The 17962-nt window shown below is 43.3% G+C and overlaps 1 protein-coding gene across 1 annotated transcript; it reads left to right on the top strand.

The window, feature by feature from the left end:
- The first annotated feature begins 13740 nt into the window (after positions 1-13740).
- On the top strand, positions 13741-17962 carry DAZAP2 (DAZ associated protein 2). The gene is made up of 4 exons (XM_045829445.1): positions 13741-13891; positions 14832-14950; positions 15365-15610; positions 16525-17962. The coding sequence occupies exons 1-4, from the start codon at positions 13879-13881 to the stop codon at positions 16651-16653; spliced, it is 507 nt and encodes a 168-aa protein (XP_045685401.1). The 5' UTR covers positions 13741-13878; the 3' UTR covers positions 16654-17962.

Genomic DNA, 17962 nt, shown 5'->3' with positions numbered 1-17962 from the left:
ATCCATGTATGAGAGAAAACGTTGATGGGTTGCCTCTTCCATGTGCCCCAATATGGGACCCTACCCAGCACCCCACCCAGGCATGTGCCCTGGTCCTGGATAGAGCTGGCACAGAACTGGCATCAAACCGCTGACCCTTTGCTTTACAGTACAACTCTCAACCAACTGAGCCATACCAGTCCACGCCAGTCAGGGTGGGGTTGAAGCTCCTTAGTTTAATCATGAGTCTGTATGTCAGCTCTATACAACAGTTTCATTACTTGTACAATAACTGGAATCACTTTAATGGCCCTGTGAAACTAATACGTCATAGTAGTATAGCTCTTGGGAGTTTTGTTTGGTTTGTGGTCCTTGTGGTCCTTCCCCTCACACTGTAAATTCCTTTACAGCACAGGTTGTGACTTGGTTTTGTAAGTCATGTGTTTCCTACCACTCTTTATGTGACGCCGTGTAGTGCTGTCACCATGAAGAGAGAAACCCTTAGGCTATGTGGCTTGGTTTGGTGCTATACACAGACCCAGTGCTGGGGATAAGGTGGATATCAGGGATCGTGTGACGAAAGAGATGGATATGCTCAAAGGGGTTCAGGTAGACATATGTCAAAATGTTAATTGTAGTTTTCTTTTAGAAAAGGAAACCTTTAATTTATAGTGTATACATTTCTGTGTTGCTCGAATGTTCCTTTTTAAATTTTTTGTTGGGATATGACATGTGACACGGATCCCGGCTCCTGGGGTCCGCCACATTGTGGATGAGACATGAGACATTCACACGGACTACGGAGTCCTGTGGAGGAAAAGGGCGAGCATGGCTTCTCTCTCAAGGAGAGCAAAAGCCAAGGCCCTTGCCGTGACCAGCCTTAATTGGGTTTCTCTGCACATTATATGATGGTCCTCACTTACTATGCACAGGTTCCCTTTAGGTGGTTACCTTTTACAGAAAACAAAGGAGATGATGCCACTAATCACATCACAGAAGAAGGATATTTGCAAATGCAAAGGGAAAAGTGATTGAACTGGGTATACTCCATACTCGGGAGTTTTAGCATAGATTTTAGGAAGTTACAGTAAGCACTTGCTGTGTCAATTCAGGGTGAGGGAGTTTTAGCAAAAGCAAGTCTCAAAGTGGCCTAGATACATTGCAGGCCTGATTCTCCATGGGAGAACTTATCCGTGGGCGTGGGTCCTGTGCATCTCCGAGTGGGAGTTGGGCCCACGCCATGCAGAACAGTCTCCTACAGACATGCACACAGTAAAGCGCACAAATCTTAATGTATACCTTGGTGACTCTATACATTACATATGTAATCACCACCCATAATAAGATACAAAGCATTTCTGACACGTGGGAAAGCTCCCTTGTGCCCCTTTAGACCTGGTAAACCCCCAGTGACCACTATTCCCATTTCGATCACCACTGATTGGTTTGCTGGTTCTTGAACTTCATATAAATGGAGTCAGACAGTATGTTCTCTTTTGTGTCTGGTTTCTGTCATTCAACAGATGTTTCTCAGATTTATCCATGTTGTAGGGTCTAGCAGTATTGTTCTTTGTTATTGTTATATATATTTCATTGCATAATTATGCTACAGTTCATTCATTCTACTATTGTTGGCCATTGGATTGTTTCTGTTTTTGTCTTTTATTAATAAAACTGCTGTGAGCATTCCTTTCTTTACAAGTCTTTTGGTGAATATGGACTTATTTCTACTGGGTAAACACTGAGGAGTGGAATTGCTAGATTTGGAGTATGTGTTTAACTTTTGTAGCTACTGCTAAATAGTTTTCCAAAATGTTTGAACCAATTTATGTCCTTACTAGTAACATATGAGAGTTCTAGTTGTTCTGTATCCTCAAATACTTCCAATACAGTCTCTTTTTCTTGGTGCAAGTTTGCAATATAACCTTTTTGGAATAGTGTATATTTTATAATCAGAAAAAAGTCAACAATATAAATATTTTCAAGGGCGGATAGGGAGAAGATGTCACTCACTAGTGGCTTCCTTCTGCTTCTCATGCCAAATAAAACTCCTCAGCAGAATCCTCAGCCCAGCACTTTTTCCCCTTCACTCCCACGTCCCACACCTTCTAATCCTACATTTATTTTAAAAATGCTTATTATTTTTTACCCACCATGGGCCAGACACCTGGGCTGGTTGCTAAGTGTCCAGTGGAATTTATAGTTTACTGGGAAAACAGACATTAAACAAAAAATAAACACATAAATATATCATTATACGTGATAATTAAAAACATAAGAAGGTAATTTAACACCCAGGGGCAGGGATGACACCTCTAAAGAAGTCATACATACGGTGAACAGGGCAAAGTTTGGAAGACAGAATAAGCAGGAAGCAGAAGGAACAGCAGAAGAGGCGATGAGGCAGGAAAGAACTTGGTGTTCAAGAACCAAAGGCTGGCACAAAGGGCTGGAACACAGCAAGTGACAGCACAGAATGAAGCTGGAAAGATAGGCAGCGCCAGATCCAGAAGGCCTGGCTAGATATATCCCCTAATCTTTTTATTTAATTGGGTCCCTTCTTTCTTTACAAAGTCTATCAAGATCTATCTCCTCCACGAAGCCTTCTTGAATAATGGGTTATTCTAATTAATATTATTATTTTAATTACATCATTGTTCCAATAACTTCATTGTGTAATTTGTCATTCATAGGCTGTTGATTCTGTTTCCTGAGAATACTTTGTTTTACCCCACAGATGTGGGACAGAGCCTCCTGCTTCCTCTTTTGCTTGCTCTCCAAGCGCCCAGCTTATCAGGGATGCTCTATTCATAATAAGAGTCTCCCTTGGCACATACTTTATTCCTAGAAAACTCTAGTAATGTAAGCAGATAATCCGTGGGGTCCTTACTTCCTTGGCCGGTGAACTGATTCTGTTCCAAGGCTTCAAAAGTTGTGGAGCAACCAAATTTCCCCAGGTTCGTGCATATTTTCCCAAACACCTTCCTTACCTCCATAGTCCATCTTGCCCCTCCCCCTCTCGGTGGCCAGACTAAAGGCACCACCGCTGTTGCTAAGGGACTGAGGCTTGGGCAGCTGCGAGTGAGCTGAAGGGTGATTCAGGAGGGAGTCAGGTTGGTCAGCAAGAAAAGAACCTCTCAGCTGTGAGAGCAACTCATTTCCCAGTGCTTCTCCAGCCAGTTTTTTTTTAACCCCCCTGTGTGTTTGTTACTTGCATGTTATCTCTGAAAGCATTTAGGATTAAAAATAAAAATAAAAAATCCCTGGAGACTTAAATGTTATAATGTTATGGCTTGTTGTGGTTGGTCACTTTTCTTAAAACAAGGAAGCTGTAGTCCATCTTGACTGGTCGCATCGAAGTCCTTGTGAGGAGAATGGGCTGTGAAGGGGGAGGTCCTGAGTGCTGTTAACAACCCAGGGATACTCTAAGGTGAGAAGCCAGGGTTTTTGAGAACTTGGACGTGACAATGAGTGTGGCTGTGCCTGCCCCATTTTTTACAGACCTCCCACCCTGAAATGCACATACAATATTTTATTGTATTTACTTTAATTTTAACAATGATGTATTTCTGGGCTGTTGTCACTCTGACAGATCACCCTACCAGCTCAAAGAGTAAATATGGTTTTCCCCCCCATAATTTTTGTACAGTAACAAGGTGAGGAGCATTTCAGCTCATAAATTATTTACCAAACCTCACAGGCATAATAGGCTGTGTGCATATTCATCAGGCTATCATCCATTATTCATAAGAGGTTCACTTCAACTGTTAGAAGAAAATGAGGTTGTTGATTGAAATGCTGAAGAAATGTGGGCTTTTGTCCTCCCCCCTCCTTTCTCCCATCTGAGTTGGTCTGGAAGTTTCCATCAAAAAATGATACTGTAGGGAAAAAATTTATTCCTGACGTGCAGATGTGTTGATAAGGGGAAAGGAAAGCTTGGAGTAGGAAATAAATTGGCAGAATCAACCACCATCCATCTAACTTGGCTAAAGGCCATTGACTCCTGCTTCCACAAATATTGTGGCCAGGAAGAGGCCAAAGGGGGTCCCCTTGCTTGCAACAAAGGGCAGCTTCAGCAAATATGATAGAATTAATACTTACATTAATTAAGATATAGGTTGCAGCCCCGACTGATGTGGCTCAGTGGGCTGGGCCATCATACAGCAAAGCAAAAGGTCATTGGTTGGGTTCTAGGTCAGGGCACACACCTGGGTTGCTGGCCAGGTCCCTGGATAGAGGTGTGTTAGAGGCAACCTATCGATGTTTCTCTTCCTCTTTCTCCTTCCCTTTCCCTCTCTCTAAAAACAAATAAATAAAATCTTTGTTTTTAAAGATACAAGTTGCATTCTACAGGTGAAGAAGTATTTGGATTTATCTCCTTATTTGACCTTCACAAGTCTGTGAGGTAGGAATAATTTTCAAGATGAGAAAACTGAGGCTCAGAGAGGTTGACTGACTTGTCTAAGGCTGAACAGCTAATGAGAAACAGACCAGGACTAGAACCTAAATTTTCTTCCACATTCCATGTTCTTTATATTCTGGATGATAATAAAACCCACCATACCCAAGGTAGATGCATTTTAGAATGTTTTCCATTAACCACTGATTTTATTGTTTTCCCTTTTTAATGCCTTTATTGTTTCCATGAGCTACAGTATAGGCTGGATAGCATCAAATAATACAAAATTCTATAGGATAGAGAATAACAAGTGTCCCTGGTGCACGGACAGGATGTTAAGTGCCACGTCTGCCAGCCTCCATCGCCACAGGAAGCAGTAGGAGACATCGTAACCAGTCAGATCCAGAGATCTGGGTTCAGATCTGATCGTGGTCACGTACTAGCTGTGTGACCGTGAGCAACTTAGCCTCTTCAAAGCACATTTATAAAATGGGGACAACATGCCTCGGGTGTTTTGTGTTAAACGAGATACAATATATGAAACCCAAGCGTCAGCATTTTCCTCACCTCTCTCTAGTTTGTATATTCCGTGTAGAAGGATGGTTAACAAGGCTCCTCTCATGCCCGCACCCAAGTCCTCTGCTTGACTGTCAGTGTCATCTGATCCTGGGCCACTCTCTTGGATGTTGGCCATGGCTGAGAGCTCCTGGTGTGAGTTTCCTGAATAAAACGCAACTGTATGTTCAGTGGGACACAGCTGTGAATTCTCCCTGACGTGTGACTACACAAGGTTATACCTGACTGAAGTGTTGGGGGAAAACTAAAAAGAATTTCAGTGAATAAAGGAAAACATGAAAACTTTGGATTTTGCCCTACTCAGTTAGCTAAGTTGGTTGGAGCATCGTCCTGGACACCAAAAGGTTGCAGGTTCGATCCCCAGTCAAGGCACATTCCTGGGTTGGGGATCAATCATATATAGTAGGCAACTGATCCATGTTTCTCTTACATGAATGTCTCTCTCTCTGTATTTTAAATCAATAGAAACATATCCTCAAGTGAGGGTTTAAAAAAAAAACTTGGATTTTTAACTTTTTCTATAATCCAAGTGTAAAACAGCTAAGAAATTCAATCTTTATTAAGGGGTCAGGTCCTTTCACGGATGAACCCTAGCCACTAACCTGGCTCCCAGCCCTCAGGTCCGCTTCCCTCCCTGGGAACTCCTGGGAAGGACTCCTTCAAACCCCGCCCCTTTCTGGGAAGCCCCGGGTCCTTCTTCCCTGTGGTTCCTCAGCTATCCTCATAAGTACATGTTACCGAATCCAACATATTCAGTCTGGAAGAGGCGGGAGTGTGGAGGGGAGGAACGGAGAAAAGGCGCCCAACTGCCCGTGTTCCAGTGAGCTTTGGCGCACAGCCATCCGGCGACATCGTCAGGGGCAGGCTGACAGGCCAAGTCCAGACCCCTTCCAGGCTCCTGCGATGCAAATAAGGCTCTGTTCCTCCGAGTACCCTTTGGAAAGTAAGTGACCTTTGGAACACACACACACACACACACACACACACACACACACACATTCACTCACCTCAAAGAATAAAATGACATCACAACCCCCAAACCAGCAAATGTGTGTGTGTGTTAGTACCAATCCACTACTTTGCATTTTAATAAGCATTTAATGATTCTGATGCAGTGATGCAGGTGGTTTGGGATTTCACATTGAGAAAAACTAATCAAACCTCAAAAGAAGAGACACTGCCCTAGGATGTCCTAGGCTGCCCGGCTACAGCAGAGTGAGCCCTGTACATTATTTTTCAGGGCGGTGTTAGTGCCTCTCCTACAAAGGCTTGCCGGGAATAAGAAAGGAGGGTCCATTTCTGAGTCATATATCTTATAATCCTTGTTCCCTTAGTTACACAAAACCAGCCAAAGCTTTAAAAGACTGCTTCAAAGAGCCTGACTAGATTCTCCCACAGATCTCCACCCTCCCTCTTTGGGGTAGAAAAAGTTCGTTTTGTTTTTTCTAGTTACATAAGTGAAGAGCACAACACATAGTAGGTGTACAATAAAGGCACATTAAAAAGCTCCAATCAGTGTAATGAACTGGGGGCGGGGGGGGGGGCCCTCGAGCAGGAAGAGGCAGTGTTGTTCTCTGAGCCCTGTGGAGCAAGTGCAGCTGCCCCATCTCCTCTGCAGCACTTACTGCATTATGCTGTAATTTCCCTTTCAGTGTCTGTCTGGCCCAAGCACGTTAAAAGAGTTCATTAGCCATCATCGTTGGCTTTTCCCTCTTCTTCATCCCAACACTATTTTTAAACATCTCTATGAGATGTAACTGACATACAATAAACTGCACATTTAAAATGTACAATTTTGTAAGTTTTGACATGTGCACACACACCTGAAACCATCACTGTCAAGATTATAAACATATCCATCACCCCAAGAGTTTCCCAGCATCCATCTCTCCCTCCTGGCCCTTCCCCTCCCTTTACACAGGCAGCCACTGACCTGGTCTTTATCACTATAGATTAGTCTGTATTTTCCAAAATTGTGTATAAATGAAATTGTGCAGCATGAGCACCTTTATAAAATCTGGCCTCTCCCTCCCCATCGTTGAGGTTATTTGTGTCATTGTGTGGATCCACAGTCCATTCCTTTGGCTGCACAGGAACGCCACAGTTTGCTCATCCACTGACCTGCTGGTGGACATGCAGCTTGTTTCCAGTTTGTGACTCTTACAAACAAAGCTGCTGTAAACATCCATGTGTGAGTCTTTGTGTGCCACTCAAAACTAGTACACAGTAGTATTGAGTGCAAACTGTAACCAAAAAAATTTAACAAGACTTTGTGTGCCCACATACCTTCATTTCTCTTGGGTTAACAGAGTGGAATGGCTGGATCACACAGTAGGTATACAGTGAACTCTTAAAGACCCTGCCATACTGTTTTCAAAGTAGTTGTGCCATTTTTTTCACTCTTACCAGCAGTGTATGAGAATTTCAGTAGCTCCACATCCTCACCAACACTTGAGATGGCCAGTCTTTTTCATATCTGGCATTTTAATAGGTGTGTCAACATTGTTTCAACCTTTTGAATTGATTAGCACCCACATAGTTCAAAAAAATTTTTTTTAATTAAAGGTATACAGTGAAAAGCCTCACTCCCATCCCTGTCTCCCCACACCACCCCATAACCACTTTTATAGCTATGTTGTGTATTTTTCTAGGATTCTTGAATCAAATACTAATAAATATCCTTGGTTTTCCTGTTCTAGTACACAAAAGGCACCATGCTAAGTTCTGAACCTTTTCTTATTTTTCATTTAAAAAATATTTTGGCCCTGGCTGGTGTATTGTGGGACGACAGCCAACAAACTGAAAGGTCATTGGTTTGATTCCCCATCAGGGCATGTGCCTGGGTTGCAGGTTCTGTCCCAGGTCGGGGTGCATGCAAGAGGTAACTGATCAATGTTTCTCTCTCACATCAATGATTCTCTCCCTCTCTTCTTTCCCCTTCTCTGTCTCTAGAATCAGTAATAGAAAAAAAAATATTTTGGAGAGCTTTCTCATTCTTTGTTACAGCTGCACAGTATTGTACAGATGTACTAAGATTTATGCCTCCAATTCCCTATTAATGAATATATGGGTTACTTCTAATCTTTTTCTTTTATGAACAATGCTGCAGTGAACAGACTTATATACAGTGTTTCTCATGAGTGCGAATTTATCTGTAGGAATCATCCCTAGAAGTGGAATGGTAATTTTTAATTCTGATTATATTGCCAAAGTAACCCTATAGGAGTTGTACTAATTTACACCCTCACAATCGATAAATTAGTGTTTGCTTCTCCACAGTCCCATACACAGAGTAAAATTAGCAAATGTTTGGCGTTCTGCCAATCTGAAATTTGTATCTGTGTAGCTTTAAAAAAAAAAGATTTTATTTATTTATTTATTTATTTATTTGTAGAGAGACAGGAAGGGAGCGAGAAGGAGAGGAACATCACCCGGTTGCTGCTGCAAGTTCACAACCAGGGCCCGCAACCCAGGCATGTGCCCTGACTGGGAACTGAACTGGCGACCTTTTGGTTTGTAGGCCTGTGCTGAACCTACTGAGCTACACCAGCCAGGGCTGAACTGTTTTCATATCTTCCCTATTCGTGAGCTCTCTCACTTCTAGGCCTTTGCATAAGCTGTTCCCTCTTTGAGGGACCCTCTTCACTTGCTTACCTTCCCACTCACCCTTTGGATTTCATCTCAGACATCACTGCCAGCAGGAAGCCTTCCCTGACCACAGTAGAGGAGACTGGGCGTTTTCATTACACCCCATACTGCCCTAGTATCAGCACTAAGCACACTATATTATGATTATCTGTTTACGCTTCTGTCTTTCTGATTGGGTAGACTACCTTCCATGAGGGGAGAAATTAAGCTTGCTTCTCCACTATTGTTCCCCTAATGCTTGTCACAGGGCCTGGCACATAATAGGTGCTCAATAAATAGTTGTTAAATTAATTCAGGAAAGGATGTTTGATAAATGACTAAATGAACATCTCACCTCCTTGGGAGACCCAGGAAAATGAGAACAGAAAGGCTCCTGATTCCCATCCAAAAAGGTGAGCTAGTTGCTAATTAATCCTACCTGCCAGAGAAAGCAGTGAGTTGTAACCCCTTCCATTTCTGTTAGTAATCCCAGGTCCTAGGAGAATACACAAAACATCTAATATCTTGTAGAGGAGGTACTGACCAATCTGAGGGCAGCTTGCCTTAGCTAGGTCCTGAAGAATTCCCAGGTGTTAGGAGTTAATTAACCCTTTAGTCACTGAACCGTGGAGAGGTCCTGAGGTAGTAGGGGATTCCAGTAGAGGGTTAGAGCAGAGGGGCAGATACTTGGGGAGAGGTTTTGCGTCAATGGCTTTTTACCATCCAGTGTAAGTATTTGAATATTTAATACCTGACAGGCCCTGAGTAGGAGTTACAACTTGATTATCAGCTCTACCCACTTCCCCTTGGCCTTCCCAGGCTCCCTTTGCTCTTTCCCCCCTCAAAGCGAGTCTAGATTTAGAGCTGAAGGTGACACAAAGATTGTGTAATTTGGGGGAAGATGATGAAATGGAGACCCTTGGGAGGAAATGGATTAAAAACACCATAAAGAGATTAAATAATGTAAACAGATTTTTTTTTAAAATGTTTGTACAGTCAAGCAAATCTAAGTTTGAATACTGACTGGCTCTGCAGCTGTGTAATTTAGTTCAGCTCCTTAACCTCTCTGAAACACAGTTCCCTTACCTGCACCTTTCCTCAGAGTCTGCTATGGACATTAAATAAAAATATCTGTAAGGTCACTGGCACAGTATCAGATTCATACACAGAAAGGAATATGGGGGAGCTGAATCAATTAGAACCAAAGTCTAGTTAGTTGGTGGCAGAGTGGGAGCAGAATTAGATCCATGTCCCATTGTCTCATTGACATGGGCAGCGAGAGATCGATCCAGTTCCAGGGTCCCTACATGAGGGATCAGAAGGACAAGTAAGGGAGATTCCTTTCACAGTTTCACTCCTTTACATTCTGAGGCCCTAAGCATAGGGTAAGGGTGGGGACAGATTAGTGACCTCACTCTCCAGTTTCCGGCTTTAGGCTGAAATTAGCTTAAGATCTGATTTAGAAAAGTTAGGATACAGGGAAAAAGATTTTCCTAATCTGATTTCCAAAGATTTATTCACTCATTTATTCACTGATTGCTGATTGCAAAGGCCCTAGGGATAATGGTCCAAACAAACAAACTAACACAAAACAAAACCCCAAAACAGAACTTTTCCAAACTATGGGTCCTGACTTGTTAGTGGGATGTGACATCACAACCAGAATTTAAAAAGAAAGAAAGAAAGAAAGAGAACAGAAAATACCACAGTACATTCATTGTATATAGAAGGATAAGTACTAGGTTATACAAGTTTGTTTCAGTTACATATGTTTATAAATGTGTATGTGCTGGGTAATGATGTAGAGTGAATTACTGTGGATTCTGCTGAAAAATTTTTACAAGCTCCTACCCTAGTAGGTAAGCTTCAGGAGAGCAATGGTTTTATTTTCTTTTAGGACAGTGCCTGGCCTTGGTAAGTAACCTATAAATAAATGTTGAATGAATGAATGTCTAACACTGTGCCTGCCTTCAAGAAGAACAGAATCAGACTTCCTGTCAAGACGGAGATATAGGCAAACACACTTCACCTCCTCGTGCAACCACAGAAAGAATCACAACTAGACCTCAAGATGAATAACAGCCAAAACCACCAGAAAATTGAGCTGTATGGAAGTCCAACAACCAAGGATTTAAAGAAGCCACATTCATCTAGACAGGTGCCTTTTCCACAATAGGCCACACTAATAAGAGAAGAGAGGGAGTCATAGCAGCTCTACCTAATGTACAGAAACAAACACAAGGAGGCTGCCAGATTGAGAGACATAGAAATATGGCTCAAATGAAAGAACAGAACAGAACCCCAGAAAAAGAACTGAATGAAACAGAGAGAACCAACCTATCAGAGGCAGAGTACAAAACACTGGTGATCAGGATGCTCAAAGAACTCACTGAATGTGGCAACAAAATAAAAAAGACTGGGGAAGAAATGAAGGTTACATTAAGTGAAATAAAAAGAAATCTACAGGGAACCAAGAGTGGAGGAGATGAAGCCAGGATTGAAATCAACGATTTGGAACATGAGAAGGAACTAAGCCTTTAACCACAACAGCAATAAGAAAAAAGAACTAAAAAAAAAAAATGAGTGCAGTATAAGAAACCTCTGGGATATCTCCAAATGTACCAACCAACATCCGAATCATAGGGATGTCAGAAGAAGAGGAAGAGAAAAAAATAAAAAATTTATTTGAAAAAACAATGAAAGAAAACTTCCCTAATTTGGTAAAGGACATAGACATTAAAGTTCAGGAAGCCAAGAGAGTCCCAAACAAGTTGGACCCAAAGACAGCCATGCCAAGACACATCATAATTAAAATGCCAAAGGTTAAAGATAAAGAATGTTAAAAGCAGCAAGAGAAAATTAGAGTTATCTACAAAGGAGTTCCCATAAGACTGTCAGCTGATTTCTCAAAAGTAAGTTTGCAGACAAGAAAGCGCTGGCAAGAAGTATTCAAAGTGATGAAAAGCAGGTACATACAACCAAGATTACTCTATCCAGCAAAGCTATCATTTAGAAATGAAAGGCAGATAAAGTACTTCCCAGACAAGGTAATCATCACCAGCAAGCCATTATTACCTGAAATGTTGAAAGGATTTATCTAAGAAAAAGAAAAAGATCAACTATGAACATTAAAATGGCAACAAATTCACAACAATCAACAACTGAATCTAAAAAAAAAAAACCAACCACCCCAAAACAAAACAAAAAACTAAGCAAACAATTAAACAGGAACAGAATCACAGAAACATAACACATGGAGGGTTATCAGCTGGGAGGGGAAGGGGAAAAATGCAAGAAAAGGTGCAGGGATTAAGAAGCACAATTGGCAGGTACAAAATAGTGGGAGGTTAAGAACAGTACAGGAAATGGAGAAGCCAAAGAACTTATTTGTATGACCCATGGACATGAACTAAGGCGAGGGGAGGATTGCTGGAAGGAATGGGGTTATCAGGCAGAGGAGGGCAAAGGGGGACAAATTGGGATGACTGTAATAGCATAATCAATAAAATATATTAAAAAAGAAGAAGCTCTGGCTGGTGTAGCTCAGTGTATTGATCATGGGCCTGGCAACCAAAGGGTCACTGGTTTGATTCCCAGTCAGGGCACATGCTTGGGTTGTGGGCCAGGTCCTTAGTGTGGGGCGGGCAAGAGGCAACCACACACTGATATTTCCCTCCCTCTCTTTCTCCTTCCCTTCCCCTCTCTCTAAAAATAAATACATAAAGTCTTTTTAAAAATACATTTAAAAATAAAAAATAGATAAAAAAGAAGAACAGAGTCTTAAATACAGGAAAAAGGTAGATATCAGAGGCTGTATAAAACAAGTATCAGCCTGAACCAAATTAATAATGTAAATATACTAAAAAGAGAAAAAAATACCTAAAAGACATTCAAAAACAAAAACTCTTAGAAATTGGATTTTTAGAATATTTTAGTCATGATAGGCAGTATGGTGTGTAAGAAAAACAAAAACACCAACTTGGGAGCTTGGGCACCAGCACACAAGACCTGTTTCTGTAACCACTTCACTGTGTGACTTCGGAGGATCTCTTTACTTACTCCTCCCATTTGAAAAACAGGACTGCTCAGACAAGACTTGCCTGAAGGCTGTTGTGAAGACCCCTTGAAGTCATGCATTTTAAGGGCGCTCATACAATACTGGAGACAAAAGTGAGAGTTGAAGTCAGTAGGGGTCTTTTTAGTGGTTTAATTACTTACTTAATCAACAAATATTTATCAGGTTTCTAAAGTTTACGGAGGGCTTTTCTTTCCAAAGCTTTCCCTTTTCTGATCCTTTTCTAACACCATTCTTATCACATACAATATAGACGGTAAACTCCATCAGAAAACAGTGTTGAGCTGTCTTGTTCTGCTTCCTCTCTGTACTTGCACATAGCAAGCTCTCAGCAGCTATTTTAAAATGAAGGATGGAAGGAAAAAACTTATTTGCTGCCCTGAAGGACAGCATCTTTGCCCTAAAGGGCAATTAAGTTAGAGGCAAAGTGATACAAAGAGAAAATACACACAAGGCACTGTAAGGGTCACCTGTAAGGAGCGCCAAAAGAAGGGCAGGGCCACGGCACTCCTTGGGTACCACGAGTATGCCACTTCTAGGGCCAGCTATTGTGGAGGACGCAGCACAGTGCGCCCTTGGTTTTGGTGAGGAAGACGAGCAACACAAATACATACTGACAGCCTGCCTGTGGAACGGACAAGACAGTGAAGATTTATTTGAGTGACGGTCTAATTCAGAAAAGGACAGCTGTGATCTGAACTGGCAAATATTTACGGAACTGAGGCTTAAGCTGGGCTTGGTAGGAACGCGTGATAGATCAAGGTTTAAGGAGCACATTCCAGGTAGATAAATCATTGAAATCTCTGCCCCTCGTGGAAAGGTTGTCAAGGTAAGGTGACCTTGAGCTGATGCGTGTAGGTGGAAAAGATTCCGGGGAATAGTTTAATGGTTCTGCCTCAGAGCGTCCCAGAGAAAAGGACCAGTTTTGAGACAATACCTGTACGCGTACTTATTTGCTTTTCCGCTAGTCGAAGGACAAGGGTGGGGGTTACAGGGCAACACCGAGCGGGTGGGGCCAACGCCAGTGGGCGGAACCACGCGGGCCCTCCCTTTAGCTACAGGAGGCCTGGCAAAGGGGCGGGGTTTCCGGCGGCAGCGGCATTTGGGCGTGGGGTGACGCTAGAGGACAAGTCGGCACGTGACACGGAAGTGACTACGAACAGGAAGAGGACGAAAAAAATAACCGTCCGCGACGCCGAGCCGAACCGGACCCGCAGCCACCATGAACAGCAAAGGCAAGGACAGGGATGGGCTGAGGCCGACGGGGGGGAAGTAGTGCTGACCGGAGCGAGCGGGCCTGGAGCCCAGGGACCCCTAACGCCAAGCTTGGGGCAAGCTTCGCCGTCCTCCTCGGCCGGCTACAGCCCTAGGGGCTGCGCCGGACGCCCTCGTCATCCCCGAATTACGGCTGCTCGCTCCCTCCCGGCCCTTTCCCCCTTCAACTCTGTGGCGCAGTTTGGCGGTGCGGGCTCGGGCGGGGGTGTTGCGGGGGGGGAGGTTTGTCATGATGGGCATCTGCAGAAGCAAATAGGGAGCTAGAGCAGGGATTTGGGTAGGCCAATGGAGAGCCGGCAGAGGCGGGGCTCCGCGCTCCGAAACGCTAGGCAAGCCCGGGGCTTAACTAGTAAGGTGCGGTGTTGGTGGGCGGGCCAGGGCCTGAGGGGTCAGGTTCCCCTTCCTTCGCTGGAGGCAGAACACGTTCTTCCTTTTACAGTCAAGACTTGACCCTTCACCCTCTGTCCGGTTGCAGAATTCACTTTCACCATTCACTCATTCTTTTAATTTGAAGTCGACCTTGGGTGGACATCTTTGAGACAGCCACCGTTACTCACGAGGTATTGCTGGTTACAACCAGGCCTGTGGAAACTATCCAGAGCAGGGGCACCCATGAAACATGGGCTCGAACTTGTGCATTCTGGAAGGAACTTGGGCCCAGCAAGACTTTTCACTTCCACCAATGTACTAGTGGGAAGAGCGACTTTGCTGTCCAGTTGGAATCTAGCATTTTCAGCAATAAGGGTGCAGGGAGAATGCTTATTTTCTTGGCTCCTCTGGGGCAGTCTGTTTTTGCAAATCCCCTACTGCTTACTCCCTCTAAGTTAACTATCCAATATGCTCTCCTCCATTTTGGTGGCTCTGTATGGTAGGCAGCATGCATTTATTCTTGTCTTCCAGGTCAATATCCAACACAGCCAACCTACCCTGTGCAGCCTCCTGGGAATCCAGTGTACCCTCAGACCTTGCATCTTCCTCAGGCTCCACCCTATACCGATGCTCCACCTGCCTACTCAGAGGTGCTTTCAGTTTACTAGACTTGAACTTGTTGAGAATAAGTTGGATTGTATTTTCAGTTCTTAGCTAAGTCTGACTCCATAGATTCATGAACAGGAGAGTACTCACATGAATAATCTAAAACAGTATATCATTCCTCAATTTCTGTTGGGTTCAGAATGCACTGTCTGATGATTTTTACATTATTTGGCACAGGCTGAGGTTAAGATGAATTTGTGTTCCTTGAGTCTGATGTACGCTGTAGCAGGAAGGGATTTAGGAGAATATTGAGCAGTAGGGGAAAGGCAACTTATATAATTCATAGATTGTAATCTGCACAGAGAGATTTAAGAATGACTCATTAAAGAGGAAACAGGAATGAAGTCTAAAGTAGAAGTGTCATCAAGTAACATTTTGCCTTCTCCTGCCTTTTCTAGCTCTATCGTCCGAGCTTTGTGCACCCAGGGGCTGCCACCGTCCCCACCATGTCAGCTGCGTTTCCTGGCGCCTCACTGTATCTCCCCATGGCCCAGTCTGTGGCTGTTGGACCTTTAGGTTCCACAATCCCTATGGCTTATTATCCAGTTGGCCCCATTTATCCACCTGGTTCAACAGTGCTGGTGGAAGGAGGGTATGATCCAGGTGCCAGGTTTGGAGCTGGGGCTACTGCTGGCAACATTCCTGTGAGTATGACTTTGTCAGAAAAAACTCAGCCCTTGTGCATTTAAACTTTCTGAAATGACTATATATTCATCCTTTCGCCATCCTTGGATAATAGTTGCTGATTTTAGTGCAACCAGTGACATCCACTAGTCAGGCAGAAAGCAGCTGAGAAGGCCTGTGAACTGTGGCAGGACAGTAGTGTCTGGAACCTTCACTGGGGTCTGAGTTAACCAGATTCCTTTGTTTTCCTGCCCTCGGAATCTTGCCTGCTGCTTTTTCAGTTCTCTTTGGTACAGTGAACTGGTCTGGTAACATTTACTCATTCCATAGCATTGACTTCATATTTGCCATAAGCATGGCATTGTATTAGGAGCTGTGATGATTAAAAAGTAAAATGCATAAGTGGCATTTAGGAAGATACTAGGAATTTTGTGTCTCCTGCTTAGTTTCCCTGTGCATGGGGTTTAGAGCCCAAATGGTCCTTGCTGGGCTTTAAGGCCTGTCTGTTTACCATCTGTCAGAGAAGAGGTGGGAACACTGTGGCTAGGTAGAGCCCTTTGGTTATCCCATAGTCTTCTGAAAGCTATTGAGGGACCTTGTGGTATAGGGCTGTGGACCTGGCAGTCGATCCATTTTTGGAATGTGGGTAGGAAATCACTGAAGATGCCAATGGGTCTAGACTACCCATATTCAGAAGGTATCCAGAGGCTTTATCTTGGAACTGGAACCCTTTGAATAAGTGGTGTCCCCTTTTCTCTTTGTATCTCTGGGTTCATAGATCTGCTTTAGAACCCAGATTGCTGGCAGACTGTCTCCTAAAGATGCTATTGGTCAGCACATTGCCATCTTCCATACAGGGTCCTCTGTTTCACCTGTACCTGCTTCCCTCACATCAGCTGCTTTGTGCCCAGTCAATCTTGTCTTTTCCTTTCAGCCTCCACCCCCAGGATGTCCTCCGAATGCTGCTCAGCTGGCAGTCATGCAGGGAGCCAATGTCCTCATAACTCAGCGGAAGGGGAACTTCTTCATGGGTGGCACAGATGGTGGCTATACCATCTGGTGAAGAACCAAGGCCACCTCTGTGCCGGGAAAGACATCACATACCTTCAGCACTTCTCACAATGTAACTGCTTTAGTCATATTAACCTGAAGTTGCAGTTTAAGACACATGTTGTTGGGGTGTCTTTCTGGTGCCCAAACTTTCAGGCACTTTTCAAACTTAATAAGGAACCATGTAATGGTAGCAGTACCTCCCTAAAGCATTTTGAGGTAGGGGAGGTATCCATTCATAAAATGAATGTGGGTGAAGCAGCCCTAAGGATCTTCCTTTAATTCCTCTGGAGTAATACTGTACCATACTGGTCTTTGCTTTTAGTAATAAAACATCAAATTAGGTTTGGAGGGAACTTTGATCTTCCTAAGAATTAAAGTTGCCAAATTATTCTGATTGGTCTTTAATCTCCTTTAAGTCTTTGATTTATATGACTTGTTATAAATGCATTAGTTGTCTGCCTTTTCTTTTCCATCCTTTGTCCCACATCTCACCCTCAGCCCGTCTTCCATTCCCTCCCGCCATCTCCATTGAATCAATGGTGCAGGACAGAAAGCCAGTCAGACTAATTTCCTTCTCTCCTTGCACTTCTCCCCACTTGTCATCTTTTAACTAGTCTTTCACAGGGATCCTCTGAAACCCCCCCGTGCCCAAGCACAGACCCCATTACTTCTGCTTATGCATCTCCTCAGGCAAGAGACGAGGGTACCTTTGGACCCTCTTCCTAGGTTGTCTCTTCATACATGAACCAAATCCAAATTTGCTTTGGTGCCAGAAAAACAGCTTGTTTGAACACATAGTAACACAAACTGTACTGTTAACAACAGTTTGTTTACAATGTGTGCCTGGGCAGGGGGCAATGAGGAGGATGCATTTCACAAGCCTGATGACTTTAGAGCCGAAATTAAGGGGAGTTTTCAGATCAAAAATTGGTCACCATTTATTGTTCGAGTGTCCGATGCAGCCACTCACGGCTCCCAGGAATTCCTCAGCTGGGTTAATGGGGTCCTGTTGTGAACGCCTCACTGCAAAATGACTCAAGTCCAGTGAAATCTCATTAGGGTTAAGACTATTTCAGGGATCCTTAATATTTTAATTTTTCAGCAATTGGAGTTTATTTTATTTTATAATTTCAGTTCATCTAAATTGTGTTCCGTACATGTGATGTTTGACTGTACCATTGACTGTTATGGAAGTTCAGCGTTGTATGTCTCTCTCTACACTGTGGTGCACTTAACTTGTGGATTTTTTTATACTAAAAATGTAGAATAAAGACTATTTTGAAGATTTGAATAAAGTGATGAAGTTGCATTACACCTCA

This window comes from Phyllostomus hastatus, unplaced genomic scaffold, assembly GCF_019186645.2.
Source record: "Phyllostomus hastatus isolate PE091 unplaced genomic scaffold, TTU_PhHast_1.1 phas_scaffold_93, whole genome shotgun sequence".
Classification (NCBI taxonomy): Eukaryota; Metazoa; Chordata; class Mammalia; order Chiroptera; family Phyllostomidae; genus Phyllostomus; species Phyllostomus hastatus.
This window is presented reverse-complemented; position numbering and strand designations above follow the sequence as displayed.